The sequence below is a fragment of the Puma concolor genome, chromosome C1 (genome assembly GCF_028749965.1).
Source record: "Puma concolor isolate L17-30 chromosome C1, mPumCon1.1.hap2, whole genome shotgun sequence".
NCBI classification, from domain to species: domain Eukaryota; kingdom Metazoa; phylum Chordata; class Mammalia; order Carnivora; family Felidae; genus Puma; species Puma concolor.
The window spans coordinates 96,888,713-96,905,969 of NC_141674.1; the positions used below are offsets into that span (position 1 = coordinate 96,888,713).

General features: G+C 40.3%; 1 protein-coding gene across 2 annotated transcripts in view; it reads right to left on the reverse strand.

Moving 5' to 3' along the window:
• Positions 1-4,850: 4,850 nt before the first annotated feature.
• The window catches only part of SLC16A1 (solute carrier family 16 member 1), a 62,203-nt gene continuing 49,796 nt past the window's right edge, over positions 4,851-17,257 (reverse strand). For both annotated transcript variants that reach the window (XM_086717869.1, XM_086717868.1), the window contains exons 4-6: positions 12,416-13,282; positions 5,226-10,194; positions 4,851-4,984 (exon numbers count right to left, since the gene is read on the reverse strand). In XM_086717869.1, coding sequence (XP_086573995.1) covers positions 9,923-10,194; positions 12,416-13,282 — 1,139 coding nt within the window. In that variant the 3' untranslated portion in view covers positions 4,851-4,984; positions 5,226-9,922. The remainder of the gene's footprint in view (positions 4,985-5,225; positions 10,195-12,415; positions 13,283-17,257) is intronic.

Sequence of the window (17,257 nt, forward strand, 5' to 3'; positions counted from 1 at the left end):
GGAGCCTGACGGACGGTATATACCAGAATTCACAGGGAGAGTATGGCAGGCACTCAGATCGAATGTTCCTGCCGACGTGCTGAGTTTATCATCTCCTATCAGGTAACTAAACATATAGAGGAAGCCAAGCGAGGAGAAAAGTAAATCAAAGGAGTTGGTTGGTGCTTCGAGTATGTCAATGCTGCCGGTCTTTAGCTGACTACCTCTGAGGGCAGAGCAGGGCAGCCAGTCATCCAGTTTCCTCTCCCTGGACAAATCCTCTGGAGTCCCCATTCATTCATTCTTTCTTTTTATATATTCAACAAATGAGTCCTATCAGATAATAAGCAAATTCAGATACTCCCTGCCTCACAGACCTTAAATTCCAGAAGAGAACACATTGTCCTGAGTTTCCTTGTTGATTAGCCCCCTTTCAACATACTGCCTTTCAGCTGGCAAGGACTATTTTCTATGCAATGGCTTTGTGCGCTAGTTCCCGAAGTAAGACTTTGGAAATGCTTCCGGGTTGCCCCTGCCCATAGTGAGGACTTCCATTCCCAGAGATTTGAGGGAACTCACCCTACTTCTACATTGCCACCCATCTGGCCAGAAAAGTCTGATGAAGAGCAAGAGCAGGTCTGACAATGAGCGTAGAACAGATATTTTTTCATTGATGTCTCGGAGGCTGCCCAGAGGCTCCCAGCAATCTCCTGTCTTTGGTCCTTCATCAAACCTGGGCCCAGCAATTTACTTGAGTTTCTAAAGTTTGGCTTGTGGGTTTTAGGGCCCTCCTCGTACTGTGTTGTAAGCCTTGATCTCCTCTTATTGCCTGCAATGGAGTGCTTCTTGAAAACAGAGATCAGGCTTCATTCATCTGTCTTTCTAGCCTAGCCCAGGGCCTGGCATATGGTCTATGTTTAACACCTGCTTGCCAGTCATTTCTGCCATGGCCCCACACAGTGGACACTGTTCTCCTTTAAGGCTACATATCTCCACCCAGCTCAAATGTCATCTCCTGCATCTCTACCCAGCTCAAATGTCATACCCACTGTCCTCTACCCAGCTCAAATGTCATCTCCTGCAGAAGCTTCTCCGGCCCCTAAGATCAAAAGGGATCAAGGAGTTTGCATGTTGCTCCCTCTCATCTTAAGCAACTCATAGCTGGTGGGGTTTGGGTGTTTAGAAAGGCAAAAAATAGTGCAGCTATTGTGGTAGGAAAAATTGTGAGGTTTTACAAATGGGCAAAGGATTCCTGGGTGTTCTCTTGATGGGATGCTGGGTGTTGTCTAGGGTTCCAGGCCACCTGGTTCTATAGGGACGTCTGCATCTGTCTTCTGCTGGGCTACATATCAGCTCTGCAGAGATGGAAGCTAACCTGTGGAGGGCTGACAGTGGTGCAGGTGCTCCCTGTCTGATGTATGACGCAAATTGTTCCTGGTTCATGGCAATGCAAATGCATTTTGTCCAGTAGAGAATAAATCTCCATAAATCCAACTCTCAGTTGAAACAGTTGTAAGACCTTACTGGTTCCCTCCTTAATGAGTTATATAAACATGTGCATTTTATAACTATATGAGAGTTATTTTACCATTTTGAAAATTCTTCTTTGGCAGAAGATCTAGAACAGAGGTGGCAAAAATTCTTACTGAGCATTTATTCTGTCAGGTGCTATGCTAAGGGTCTTACAGACATTGCCATATTTAATCCTCATGGCAACCCTATAAGGTAAGTTCTTTCAGCCCTTTGTCTATTAGTGCATATTTATGGATGTATAAAGTGTGGCCTAGAGGTTAAGTAACTTGCTTAAGGACTCAGAATTAGTAAGTGGCCTACCTGGAATTTGTGCCCAGAGACCTGGGACTTGACACAGAATCATTCTCGGTGTTGTAGACCTAAGGGCAATTGAAAACAAATAGGGGAATCAGCATGGCCTCCTTTAAAAGACATGAACCAAATTGCAAAGGATGAATAGGAGTTGGTGCAGAGAGAGGAGGGAGGGGTTTCCAGGCACAAGTCAGCATGTAGGAAGGCAGGGAGGTGTGGAACTAGAGCCAGCATTACTAAGAAATTCAGCTGGCTCAAGAGCAGGGTGCGGCTGAGGACTGGCAGGAGATAAGACTGAAGCAGTCCACAGGTGCTGATAGCTGACAGAGAAGGGCTCTGGGCAGGGGTCAAACTGAGATTGGACTTTAACCTCAAACTACAGAATATTAGGCAGAGGAGTGACATGATTAGATGAGTTTTATTATTTTTATCTTTATTGCTTTTATGTGAAGTTATAAAAGCGGCTGAGAGACTGCCAAAAAATCATTTTGGCATCAGTGTTGAGGTTAGATGGGGGGTGGTGAGAACAGAGGTAGGGAGGCTGTTAAAAGACAAGCCTATGGCAGGGGAGAAAGAGGAGGGGATGAAAGGAGAAACGGGAAAGCTGTTCAGTCTACCCATTTGGGCAGCTGAGGAAGCATGTGGGGGTAGGAATGGGGAAGGGGAGGGAGGGGCTAGGGCACAGGCAGAAGTTTAGGAACCCTCTCCAAGTGCCTAGCTCACTTGACCCCCTACTGCAGGCCTGATCTTGCTCATTCTCAGCATTTGAGAAACAAGATGGTACCTGGAATTTAAAAGAAGGGTTGTTAATCAAAAGTAAAGCTCCCCTTTTGAGAAGAGTATATAAATAAACAGGGCCTGACATAAAAGCACCCAGGCCTATTTTTTTGGTCTTAAAAGGGATAAAAACAGTGAAAAAGGAAAGAAAGATGAATCACAACGACAAGAACCATTAGAAGCCTTCTCTTGATAATTATTGATGTACAGATTGTTAGCACACCAGGTGATTTGTAATCCCAGCCCAGTTCTCCTCCTGGCTTCTTAATGGCTGCTGGCCACTTCCTCTTGGGACCCGGCCAGGGTAAGCTCAGGAAGTGCAAACTTTTAATTCTGGAATTAGTAAAGCATATTAGGAAAGGAAATCCACTAGTGAAGAAATCACATTATGAATTCCAAAGCCAAGGAAAAGGACTCTAAATTATATTGTGAATACATTGGGGACAGGACCATTTTACTCCTTTTGGTGTACGACCCAAGTGATTGGTTTGGTCACTGTTCCAAGATTACCCAGGATTCGGCCTCTTCCATTAGGTACCTTCAGCTCTAGCCACTGAGCTGTCTGCAGTCTTGCTTTGCACTCTTCTGACAGCAGGGGAGATGCCCTGCTGGGATGAAGACCCAACTAAAGGGTATTTTCCATTACACCCACCTCCCCAGGATTTTGTGTGACTCAGATGATAGAATATACTTGAAAGGCCTTTGAAAACTCTGATGAGCCATACATATGTTAGCGGCTGTTTATTCCTTCTTGTTCTGGTTGGTGACTTGCCACTTGCCACTTAATTTTTAACACTATGAGCTCAATGTAATGCTACTATATACCCAGCAGCACGCCAAGTACTTCCACACTTAATCCTCACAATTTTACTATGTTTATTTTACCAAAGAGGTTCAGAGAAGTTAACTTGCAAAGAAATATACTTTTTGTCCTTTTGAGGGCCCTCTTGAGGTTGGGTTAAAGAATTCCCCATGTTCTGCCCTACAACACTGACTACACAGTCCTTCCCACTACACTAGAAGCTGTGAGTGCCAGGAATCAAATTTTGCTCACTGTTATTATCTCCTCTATCCAGCAAATAGGCACAAGATGGTTTAAAAAAAAAATACTGCTACTTTCCTTAGAACTTACTGTTCACGGTCCTTCTTCTGCCACTAGAATGTAAATGCATGGGAAGACCTATCGTGTTTTGTTCATGGTTGGATTCTCAAAGCCTAGAACAGTGCCTGTGACATAGTAAGAGTCCAATAAATACTCGCTGGTAAATAAATGATAGCTGTGCAGACAAGCAAATTCTCCTTTGTGTGACATCAATGAATTTTTTTTCGATGCTGATTTCGGTAAGATAACGCTTAAGACTGCAACATGTGATGTGGGTAAGTGCCGAATGCTCTAGCTTTCGGAGTTAAACATTCACTTGCAGCTAAATGATGATCAGAGGGGGAACTACAGGAATGCTGTCCCCAAGAGCACTGTCTCCAGGAAGACAGCACTGGAGGCTGGCACAGGCAGCCCGTGGACTCTATGCTCCACAGCTCTGGTCCAGCAGCAGCAAGATCATGCCTTGAGAGCACTGTGCTCTTGAGGTCCCGGTCTTACTCCCCTCCCTTTCACCAGATGCAACTATCGAAGAAACAGGAAAAAATAACCTGCTTGTAATAATCATCAGCTTCATTTTCTTAGGAGTCATGTGTCAGAACACTTCTAGATCAAATGTACTATTTTTTTTCCCCTCTGTAAACCAGTAGTATCTCCTACATTAAATATTTTCTTTTAGTATAAAAGTTATCATCACATTAAGAAAATTTAGGATATGGAAAAAATATAGAAAAAGTCATCTCTAATTATGGTCACAAAGTGATTAGCCTATTTGTGTATGTTCTTTCCCCCAATGTGAGTGTGTTATAAGCATTATGCATATATATGTGTGTGTGTATATATATATACATACATATATATGTATATATATGTATGCAGTGTATATAGATGTATGTATATATGTATGTATGTATATATATGTACGTGTGTGTGTGATAGACAGACATGTATCATAGTAGTTTGTGTTCTGCTTGTTTAACATTGTGCCATGTTTATACCACAAGGACATCATAACCATCCATTTAGTTACTGATATACACCTTAGGACTTTCCAAAGAAATTGACAATTTCAAAGACAGACATATTTTTCTTACATAAATTCCATTATCTGGAATGTGATGTGAACTCATGGCACTTGACACACATCATGAAATATGTCTCATATACTCTGTCAATATGTTACACCAATTTATTCAGCCACCAACTGATAATTTATAACTTAAATCATGTTACGTATATAGTAGGTAAAAACTAAAACCTCACCAATTTTTCAATTTGCATTTAAGAACATTGGTAGGGGGGCGCCTGGGTGGCGCAGTCGGTTAAGCGTCCGACTTCAGCCAGGTCACGATCTCGCGGTCCGTGAGTTTGAGCCCCGCGTCAGGCTCTGGGCTGACAGCTCAGAGCCTGGAGCCTATTTTGGATTCTGTGTCTCCCTCTCTCTCTCCCCTCCCCCGTTCATGCTCTGTCTCTCTCTGTCCCAAAAATAAATAAATGTTGAAAAAAAAAATTAAAAAAAAAAAAAAGAACATTGGTAGGGACAGACAATTTTAATCACGACTAGTTATGGCTTAGTTATATTTCTTCTTTTAGAATCATCACAAATATCAAGAGGAAAGCTTTATGTGCTGCTAGTCAGGCATCTCTTCCTTGGAGACAGTGTATTGTCAGAATATCAGGAGTGCAAGGGCTTTGAGATTTACAACCCTTTTGCTCACAGAGCTAGACATGTATGTACCAACCTTGTAAATTGTTCATTTCACCCATTCATTTACCAAAGAAAGACCATTACATTTACAAGAATAAAAGGGGGATCTAATCAGAAAGGAGAATCTGATAATTTAGCTAATATTCTTATCTTTAAGAGTCTCTTCCAAACTATCCTCTCCAAGTAAGGATCCATTTTGGGAATTAGAAGAGCTCAATTTTTTCCCCAAGACTTTTTTTTAATAGGTATTTACACTTATTAAGCTCTTACTTAACACCAGCTGTCAAATATCAACTAACCTTCCGGACAACTCTGCCGGGGGGGAGGGGGGGGGGGGCGGTGCGCTACCAATTATTCTTAACCCCTTTACAGAAGAGAAAACCTGACCCTTATGGAGGCTAAGTAATTTGTGTGAAGTCACACAGCCTCAATTTGAACCCAGGGGGCCTATACTGTTAAGCAACCAGCAGACTACAATTCCGTTGCTAGCTATCCCTGTCTCCTCTAGGCAAGTCAGGGTAAAACTCAGCAAAATGCAGTAGATCAATGCTGTTCAGTTGAGGAGAAAAATAATCTACACATAACACATGGTACTTTTTCCAACTACTCTCATTTGAAAGCTTTAGTCACTATGGCCCAGACTGAATGGGGGAAAAGGGGAGACAGAATCTAAAACGCTAAAGCTAGAACACATTTCAGAAATGATGTACCTGAAATCCCCTTAGATGCTTCTGAACTCTGAAGCAACCTGGCTTCATTGCTCACATCTGGGAAGCCAGGCAAGCTTGGGCTGTCGCTTCCTGTCAAGAACTGAAAGAATTTTCATATTGACACAAGTCTGTCATTAACCTCTTTCTTCATGTCTTCCAGGCAAATGCCTGATCTGATTATTAAAACAAGTCATGTTGCAAAGGTGGAAATCTGCTGTTCACCTTTCCTCGTCTTTCCAAGCAAAATGGTGGAGGGGCACATGGCTACCTGATTATTAAGTTTATTATACTATGAACCATTTGCTAGGGAAGGTAAAACCCAGACATTTAGGTTTTTCACACAAACCAATACCCAATTTATCAGTCTGAAATTCAACACAGTAAAACACTGGCTCATACAAAAATATTAAGTGGTTTTTGACAAAACTTTTTCCTTTTTAAAAATACAGGATTAATATTGACATACGTATCTATAATACACACATAAACTAATTCAGATAACCCAAGAATTCAGGACTAGTCATCAGTGTGATTAAATCAGGGATAAAACACCTCTGAATTTCCCATAATTTGTTTTACCATCATGTTTTCCTGAATACTTTTTATAGAAATTATTCACTTATCATGACTAGTTCAGATAATTTAAATTCTCAACAAACTTGTGTAGAGCATGAGAATATGGTCTTGTCACCATGATAATCTGCAACTGTCCAACCTATCAGCTTCTTAAGTAATTTCCCAGCTTTGGCCTGGGAGCCTGTTTCAGAATATACTCTTGAACAGAGCCAAGCACTACGACTACCTAAGAGCTGTATATGTCCTGTGACTTACAGAGGGTGTGGCACAGAGAAAAAGCAAACACAGGCAGGTACTTTTTGCATACATCTATTTTCCCAAAGCAGCCACTGAAACCATGTGAATTGGAATAAAACTTAGTCCTCACACGGAATAAAGGACAACAGACAGAATCAGAAAGCTCGGCTGCTTCCCACTGTTGAACATAACCTACAACACAGAGAAAATTCACGGGGACTGTTAGCAAGGAAGACGGCACAGAGTAGGCCTGTATCAGGTTTTAATGTTGGCTGTTACCAAAATTGATGTTGAATAAATAGCTGAAATCCTCCCTCTTTAGGGGGAGAAAGTTAGGGTTGGACTGGCAATAAAAAGTTTAATTCCAGCTTGGAAGCGGTTTTCAACCCTTTTTGCTAATGAGTAGTGGTCAGTCTGCACCACAAACCCCTCACCTCACTAAAAAGATTCAGCTATTGAACAAAGACTAAGCAGGCTCTTAGGTGCGGATGTAGCTCAACTGTGATGGGAGTGATGGGGTCCAGGACAGGGCTGCCCCAAATGGGCCACTTTAGCATGTGGATTATTTGAGCTGAAGGCCACCAATGCCTAACAGACTCAAGAACTTTTTACCTCCCTTGGTACTGCCTGAAAGAATTTAGACAGGGAGTCTGTACCAAGGAAGAGATTACCAAAGTTAACTTTTTTTTTTTTTAACATAAGAGTTCTCCACATGGCATAGTTTACCAAACATTTATTCTTCCCATCTTTCTATAAATTGTTTTTATTCCTTTTGAAGCTGAAGACCCCTATCCCCCTTCTCCTTAGCTCAAGATGGCTTGTAAGCCTTGGTTGCCTAATTATTTATGATACTGTCAAGTCTATGTGAAGTTCCCACATGTATGAAATTAAATTTTTCTCCTATTAATCTGTCTTAGGTCAATATAATTATTAGGCCAGCCAAAGAACCTAGGAAGGAAGAAGGGAAAAGTTTTCCTCTCCTACTGGGGAAAATAATCCTGCACTCCTCCTCCTCCACCCTACCTCCCCTTCCCATTTCCTTTACTTATATTACCTCACTGACAGTGATCCTCGTTTTTATGGAAGGGGAAAGAAGCACATAGAGGTTATGGACTCGGGGCCATGGAAAATAGCAGAGTCCCAACTGGAGCCGAGCCTGCCAACAATCACAGCAGGCTTCTCCCCTAAAATGCCTCCTCCATCTGCCATGACACTCAGGCACTGAAAGGGAGTTTTCATTGTGTCCTTAAGTCTAACTGCTTTGGATGCTTTCAGAGAGGTGATTTCAAAATTCCCCTCTTCTTTGCCTTAAAGAAAAGATGAAAGAAGAAAAATATAAATAAAATTAGCAATATGCACAATTCCCACAGCACATAAGCTAAATGATTTAATATTAGCAAGGGCCAAAATGGATCTTGATACTGAAAATAAAGACACACTAATACTTTCTCAAGAAAATAAACATTTGGAGGGAGAAACATTTCTTAAAAAAAAGAAAAAAAAAGTTTATTTGGAAAAGCCAGCCTCTTACACAAAAGGTTTTGTACCTATACTTTCTTTCACTGTGTCAATTACAATGATATTTTTAAATTCACGGAATATAATTTATCGAGTGTCTATCATTATCTTCTTGCGCCTTTTAGAAGATATTAGGTTAAAAAATATTTACAGTTTTCATTCTGGTCCATCCTCCCTATCCTTATATTAAACCCATTTCTCTACTTCTCAAGTAAGTAAAAAGGGTCACAATATCTTTAGGTTTGTGTGGAAAGTAAGAATGTATCCAATAATTGTAAGCAAAACATAATTTTCTGTCAGGCCTGAGAAAAAGAAAAGGAGCAACTTTCCTCCAAATCTTATCCTTATTTGTTTGCCTGGGGCCAAATTGCTCTGGCTTTCTTTAATTAGCAAACATTAAAGAAAAAAACCCAAATATACAAAGATTGAATATCTCACACGCAGCTCTAAGACTGACACAGATATAAATGGAACCACTATGAATCAATGGGGGGATTCCAGGAAAATCATTAACAAAAAAAGATTCCAAGTCTCAGTTTAACTGAGGTTTTGGTAAAACTGAAGCTGAATTCAGCTGCTGTTTGAAATATCTGTCTGCATTTAATTAGATGTGTTGTATTTACTAATAAGGAGGCACAAATACATAGTTTTGCATATTTTAAAATTAACTTTTACACTGAAAAATACTAAATGACCTCAAAGGGGGCAATGGCCTATAAGCACTCAAAATGCATCTTTGAAAAGGGAAAACAGTAATGTAATGAAATCAATTCTCAAACACTAATAATATTAGCATCCCAAGAAAAGATTCCAGAGAGGTGCTGATGAGTACAATGTGTCTAGAATGGCCAAGATGTTTCCAAAGCTTTATGCCTTAAATTTCCTAAATATATAGCTAGCAGGCACTATGCCAGGCAACTATTGATGCTAGGAAAATATTTTAGTCAGGATTTTATAAAATCCCAACTTGCAACGAACATTTCTACTTATAAATCTTCCAGTGATGATGTATGACACTATATTACAAGTAACAATGAAACAAAGGTTAATTTTAAATTTTAGATTGGTCTCAAACAAGTTAGTTGTTACTCTTCCTTACAACGTAACACTTAGATGAATTCAGCAGAATGGCTTAAAAAGTTAAGGCTCCCTAAAGAGTTCTAAAGACTAAAACTTAAGGCACATATTATAATCTTCTGGACACTGGTAAAAGCTAAGATTTAAACAAACAAACAAACAAACAAACAAAAAAACCCCCATACTACTTCCTTCTGTCATTCTTTGCTAACCACTCCCTTCCCAAAGGTATGGCATTTTAAATTCAGGCTACTGGTAAGGAGTGAAACAAAAATTCCATCACTGAACACCTGGTATGATTTCCCACACAAATGTCCACTATTTGCATTGAGCACCACTGCTGGATTACAGGCCAGTAGAACATTTTCAGGTATCTTGGGTCACAAGCTGCTCCATTGACCCTTGGGCCCCACACGTTTAGACTGGACTCTCCTCCTCTTTGGGACTTCCTTCTGTGTCTTTCTGCTCTTCAGATTCTGCTGTGTATTCTTTTGGCTTCTCAGCAGCATCTACACTGGTCTCCTCCTCTTTATTTTCCTTTTTCTGCTGCTTCTCTGCTTTCTGTTCTTTCGCCACAAGCCGATAATTGATGCCCATGCCAATGAAGAGATAGATGCCTGCGATAATTAGGATCACACCACACGCCCAGTATGTGTATTTGTAGTCTCCATAGATGTCATTCAGACGACCTGAAGATATCCAAAACACAGTTATGTGGGCAAAAGTAAACAAGTATACCTTTCCCAAATGAAGCTGAAGGATCTACTCAGAAAGATGTCAACCAATCCTCAAAGAGCCCATAAATGACAAATTAGTCTAAAAAAAGAACTGCTAAAAATTATCTCATCTTTTATGTCACACTTGGGTTTTAGATGGCCTTGCATATTTTGTTATTTTTAGCAACTTGAAAATAACGAAATCTTTCCAAATTTGAGCCAGGAAAGACCTACAGATCATCTAGAATCAATTCTCTGGATTCACAGTGGAAAAATTTGTTGCTCAAAAGAGGTTTAGGAGTCTTGCCCCAGGCCACAGAGCTAACTGCAGTCTCCTGGCCAATGCTCTTTCGCTGACATCAGCATTTCCCAAAGAGCGGTCCCTGTGAACACTTGGCCTGTGCTATACAATTAACAGCAACACCTTTCCACCATTCGAAGTGCTTAATCCTCACAACAGGCAGATTCTGTCATCATTCCCGCTGTAGGATGTACAAACTGAAGTACAGAAACCTTAAGTAACTCGCCCAAGGTCACAGAGCTCATAGGTGAAATAACATGGCTTTTAATCCAGGAAGTCTGACACTGAAGCTGCACCTGTAACCTCCTGAGTGTTCCCAAAGTCAAACTTAGGGAATGGCATAACATATTCTTTTCTGGTAAAGATTCACCACGTGCATATTAAATAGGCTTTGCAAGGTCCTCTGGTAATCTATCAAACTTGGGGTTTCCAAAAATGTTTTGGCCATGAAATCCTTGTTATAGTAAAATTTATTAGCATCTCACCCAATTGGTTAGTTAAGGAATAAACACCCAAGAGGACTAAATACAACCAATTCAAATATGATTCCATATGCTTTTCTAACTCAGGACATCGTTCATTCAGCAATATTTATCGGGCTGACGCATACACTCGGCTCCGGGCTGCTGGCCCTGAGGATAAGGGAGAGCAGAGGAGAGAACATCCACAGTTCAGTGGAGAAGAGAAATGTTAATCAAATAATTATACAAGCCGTGACAAGGAGTGTTTGAAAGCAGAAAATAGGGGGTTGGGAGCAGCAAGCAGGGTCAGGAAAGCTTCTCTTACAGTGTAAATGAAGCAGGGACCTAGAGGAGGATGGGACCCATCTAGGAGGAGGGGATGGGAGAAGGATGAGGCCAGAGCACAGCAAGTGCAAAGGCAGGTGGTAGGAAGCTGGGGTGTGAGAGGGGAAGGAGGAAGGGCGGGGCTGTTGGAGCAGAGAGAACAAAAGGTGAGTGACAGGAAATGAGGCTGGAGAGATTGGAAGCCAGGCTGGGGGGCGCCTTGTAGGCCACAAGGGAATTTGCTCTCCACCCCAAGAACAATGGGAAGCAACTGGAAAGATCTCATCAGCTGGAATATCGAGTTTGTATTTGCCTGCAGAGTAGAAAACAGATTGTAGGCTGGCTAGAGTGGATATGGGTAGACCAGTCTGGAGGCTGCTGGAGCAACCTAGATAGGGGACAGGAACTGTGGATGGGGTGGTGTTGTGACAGAAAAAGTGGGCCAACTAGAATCACTGGATATGGGGAGGAAGAGAGCAGTATCAGAAGGAGAGCTATAGGTCTTCTTTATGTATCCTTATTCCCCAAATCATACTTCTAATAAGTACACATCTTCACTAATCTGTTATCTAGTGAGCTATTAACTGAAAAGATAACCTTAAGAAACAGTTCCCAAATTATATACTCACTTACTAGCCATGTGATGTAAGGCAAACTATTTAACCTTTCAAAACTTCTATTTCTTATGAAGTAGGAACTATGACAGTCCTATTTCATAGGCTTATGAGCTGTAAGAGGATACAGAAAATGTTTAGGACAGTCCCTGGTAAACCAGGAGCTCACATGGTAGCTATTATCAGAGGTGTTGTATTTTACATGTTTCCTACAATAAGCACCTAAGTTTTATGAAGATAAAACACTTCAAAAAAGAATGCCATTTGTAAAAATACTGGACTCCCCTTTCAACTTGATGGTTCAATGCAATTTGATTCTGTAAGGATCTGAGCAATTATGCTGTGCCAAGCATTGTGTCAGCACTGAGGCTACAGAGATGAAAAATGCTCTCTGCCACCCAGAGGCTCAGTAATCTCTGCTTTTTATCACCTTCCCAATTTTCTATGCCTGTTTTATGTTAAGAGGACCAAAGAGGTAGTAAGGCATACTATACCTAAAAGTGGCGGCCCCAAGAGGACAGGACAGCATTCCACGATGGTCACCAATCCCACAGCACTGGAGAACCTCTGGGGTCCAACAAGGTCCATCAGTGTTTCGAATAATACGGAGCTGAGCCATCCAAATGCAAATCCAAAGAATCCCGCATAGACACAGAACCCAATGTAGCTGGAGGATAAAGGTGCTAGCAGATGACACACTCCATTTGCAATAATAGAAGCAGCAAAAAAGTACTGAACTCGAGGTCTTATCCACTTTGTGTTGGCTACAAGTCCCATAGAAGGTCTGGCTACCATATCGACGAAAGCCAGAATGGAAAGAAGGAAGGCAGCCTTCTCACTAGAGTAATGTTTACTCTTGCCATAATTACTGAGAAAGACCAAAGGAGTAAATAGTCCAAAAAACATGAGCACATTTCCGGAGAGGTATAGCAAAAAGCCTCTGTGTGTGAACAGAGATAAGTCCAGGAATTTATTAATTGTTTGGAAGAATGATCGTTTCTCTTGTTTGGGGTTTCCTCCAATAAGATCTGTATTTGCATCACCTACTCCCTTTTTTCCTTCAGATTTTCCAGCATCCTGAAGGGATTCTTTAGACCTATCTTTCCCTGCATTGGTTGGCGGGGGCCCTATCGGTCGCATCAGGGCACCAGCTACACAGCAATTTAGTAGGAGGCCCCCAAGAATTAGGAAGCTTCCTCTCCAGCCAAAGATACCGAAGAAAGCCTGATTGAGGGGGGCCAGAGTAGAGAGAAACACAGGGCTGCCTGCCATGGCCAGTCCATTTGCCAATGGTCGCCTCTTGTAGAAATACTTGCCAATCATGGTCAGAGCCGGATTCAAGTTGAAGGCAAGCCCAAGACCTGGGGAGGAGGGTTAAAAAGAATCACATACTATAATAAATGTCAGCAACGTATTTGGAATTACTTAACAAAACAAAGAAATTAAAATAAGAGTTATAAGTAATGCAAATGAGACAAAAATCCTCACCATTACAGGATATACTGTATAATGGTTTAAAGTGTGGTATCTAAAAGCAGACGTATGTGGGTTCAAATCTCAGCATCGCGACTTGCTGGTAATGTCGGACATGTGAGTGTCTCATAATACGTAAAACAGGTGCACAGTGCTGTTGGTTAAAACAGTGCCTGGTATTGCAGTCTGCACTCAATAAATGTTAGTTATTTTTATTATTGTTTATAGTATTTGAAGGTGAATAACTATTTGTCTAATCTCGCAAAACCACCTGAGGAATCATTGTAATGACAGAAAAATCATTAAGTGGATAATTATCAACTAGAGACAAGTTTTACAACAGAAAGTGCAACACAAAATTATTCCTTTTATAATAGCACCAAAGGGGCACCTGGGTGGCTCAGGTGGACAAACGTCCAACTTGAGCTCAGGTCATGATCTCATAGTTCATGAGTTGAAGCCCCACATCAGGTTCCTGTTGTCAGTACAGAGGCTGCTCCCTCCCTCTCTGCACCTCACCTGCCCGTGTTCTCAATCCCTCTCAAAAATAAAGAAACATTTTAAAAAATGACTTTACAATAGCACCAAAAGTAAAAAATGTGCAATTTTAATCACTGCAACCGTGTAACTTTCCTAAAGGGTCAGAGAATGAAAACACACACACAAGCGCACACACAATTTTTGGACAATAAAACACAACATCATCAAGACGTCAATACTCCCCAAATGAATGTATTAATTTAATGTGATTCCAATGAAAATGTCAGTGCATTTCATTTTGGAATAGGGTAAAATGACTCTAAAACATACTTAAGAGAATGCATGGGAGTCAATCAGGAAGTCCTCCTGTGGTACAGGAGGAGTGGGACAAACAGTAACAGATATTTAAATGGACTTCCAGAAGCTACAGTCATTACAACAGTGTGGCTCTGACTCAGGCATAAACACTGATCCATGAAAGTGGACAGAGTCCATGAACATTTAATGTAAAAAAAATATTATATATATATATATAAATAAATATTATGTATATATATAACATATATTTTAATGTAAACATTATATATACATACACTTAATGTAAAAGTGAAGTTTTTAATTCCTGTAGAAAGAATTGTTCAATAAACAGTGCTAGTAAAAGTGAATATTCAAATAACTTCTAGATGCTTTCCCTGGTCCCTGCTTGTTCCCTACCATTTATGTTTAAGCCATTCACAGAGCATTAAACCAATACACCAGGGCAGATCACTCCACTGTTTCAAGCCTGATAGTGGCTTCCCAACCATAACCTTCCCTTACGTTAACTCCCTTCCTCATCTCATACCAGACCATTCTCACCTGTGCCAAGAAGTACACTGTTGACCTGGGGCTTAGGTTCCCCTAGATTTTCACATAGCTAGTTCCCTGTTTACTCAGATTTCTTGGTTAAGGACATGTCTCCAGAGCACCCTACCTTCATAGACCACCTAGTCTTTCTCTGTCAGAACACTTTGTTTTGAGGCTTTGTATAGCATTATTACTAGCTGATATTTTCCCTATTTATTCATATATTTGTGAGTAGTATTGTCTGCCCCCTCCCATTAAAGAGTATGATTTAGCCCAATTTGGTTGTTCTATTCCCAACAATATCTAGAACAGTGCCTGATACACACATGGTTGTTAATAAATATTTGAGGAACGAATAAAAGAGAATAAGCTAAGTAACCATGTGGGAGCAAACAGACTTTTATATTTCTTCTCATTTTATGTAAAATGTTTTCTTCTATTCAGAAGTTTTAAATGTAAAACATGGCAGGGGGAGGGTAGGGTACCAGATGTTTAAAAATAGGCAAACAGGGGTGCCTGGGGTGGCTCAGTTGGTTAGGCATCTGACTCTTGATTTTGGCTCAGGTCATGACCTCACGTGTTTGTGAGTTCAAGCCCTGTGCATATTAGGCTCCACCCTGGCAGTGGGGAGCCTGCTTAGGATTTTCTCTCTCCGCTGCTCCCCATTTGCTGGTGCATACAGGCTCACGTGCACGCTCTCCCTCTTCCCCTCACTAAATAAATACATAAATCTTATAAAAATAAAAAAAAAACTTAAAAATTTTAAACGTTTACTTATTTTTGAGAGAGAGACAGACCGTGAGTCAGGGAGGATCAGAGAGAGACAGAGACACAGAATCCGAAGCAGGCTCCAGGCTCTGAGCTGTCAGCACAGAGCCCGACATGGGGCTTGAACTCATGGACCATGAGATCATGACCTAAGCAAAGTCGCATGCTTAACAACTGAGCCACCTAGGCGCCACCCCTCTTTCTGGTTTTTTCATGTTTATTTTTGAGAAAGACAGTGTGACTGGGGGAGGGGCACATAAGGAGGGGGACACAGTATCCGAAGCAGGCTCCAAGCTCTGAACTGTCAGCGCAGAGCCTGATGCAGAGCTTGAACTCATGAACCATGAGATCATGACCTAAGCTGAAGTTGGACTCTCAACTGACTAAGCCACCCAGGCACTGCCCCCCACCCCAAATTTTTCTTCCAAAGAAAAGTCAACAGAAAAAAATTGGCAACAGATATTTGGAGGGATGGGGACTGGGAAGTTATTGTTTAATGGGGTCAGAGTTTCAGTTCTGCAAGATGAAAACAGTTCTGAAAATGGATGGTAGAAATGGTTGCAAAACAATGTGAATATAGTTAATACCACTAAACTGAACACTTAAAAGATGGTTAGGAAAGTAATTTTATGTTATGTGTATTTTCACAAATGTAAAAAAAAAATTGCAAAAATAACTGTGTCTTATGCAAAGGGACAATAATTTAACATGTAAAGTTACTACACATTATTCTTAAACAAGTACACAAAAGCCATTAATAAGAATTTTGTACAAAGACAAAAAAACCCCAAATACACAGCCACAAATTAAAAATATTTACTTTCCCAATAATCAAAGAGATTTAAATTAAAACGAGGAGAAGACACCATTCACCCGATGAAATGATTTTTAAAAAAGATAGTATCCTATTTTTGCCAAGGCTGTATCCCCTCTCACATGATGATAGAGCTCTTAGTGAGCGTGATCTTTCTGGAGGGCAATTTAGCTTATATGTATTTTTCAAAAACATAGCAGTTCCACTTTTACAAAGTTATCCTAAGAAAATATTCATGTTCATAAAGGACTATTAATGTAATACTGTTTACTAACAGTAAGAAAATGCAAAAAAACCCCAAAAAACAAAAATTAAACCCTAAATATTGAACAATTAACTAAGAGACTGGTCAAATAAAACTATGGTATATATTAGGGAGCCTGTTTGGCTCAGTCAGTAGAGCATATGACTCTTGATCTCAGGGTCGTGAGATCTTGGCATACAGCTTAATAAAAAAAAATTTTAGTATATATCTATTAATGGAATATTGTTATCAGAATATTTAATGACATGGAAAGATGTTCATGGTATCTTGGTAAGTGAATAAAAAAGGTGACCAAACATAATCTTACCATTTTTTGTATTAAAAGGTTATACGTTTGTACACAGAAAAAAGTATGGAAAGACATACATTAAAATATTAACAGTCACATCCTCTGGATTGTGAAGTTATAAAACGTAATCTTTATTATACTCATCAGCAGTTCATTATTTTAATCTGGCTATCAAAAAAGGAAGAAGGGAGTTTATTAAGTGGATCTTTTATCCCTCAGAAATGTATCTGGACATTCTGTCAGATAATTCCAGCTTTATGTTTTATGCTCTCCTGCTCCAATAGAAGGCCATTCCCTGTGTGAGGAAGAGGTAATGAGAAAGAGTAATAACCAATGATCAACCTTGCAAGAAGTTGCCTGACACATTTTATCTACCACCATTGACTATTCTTAGGACAAGA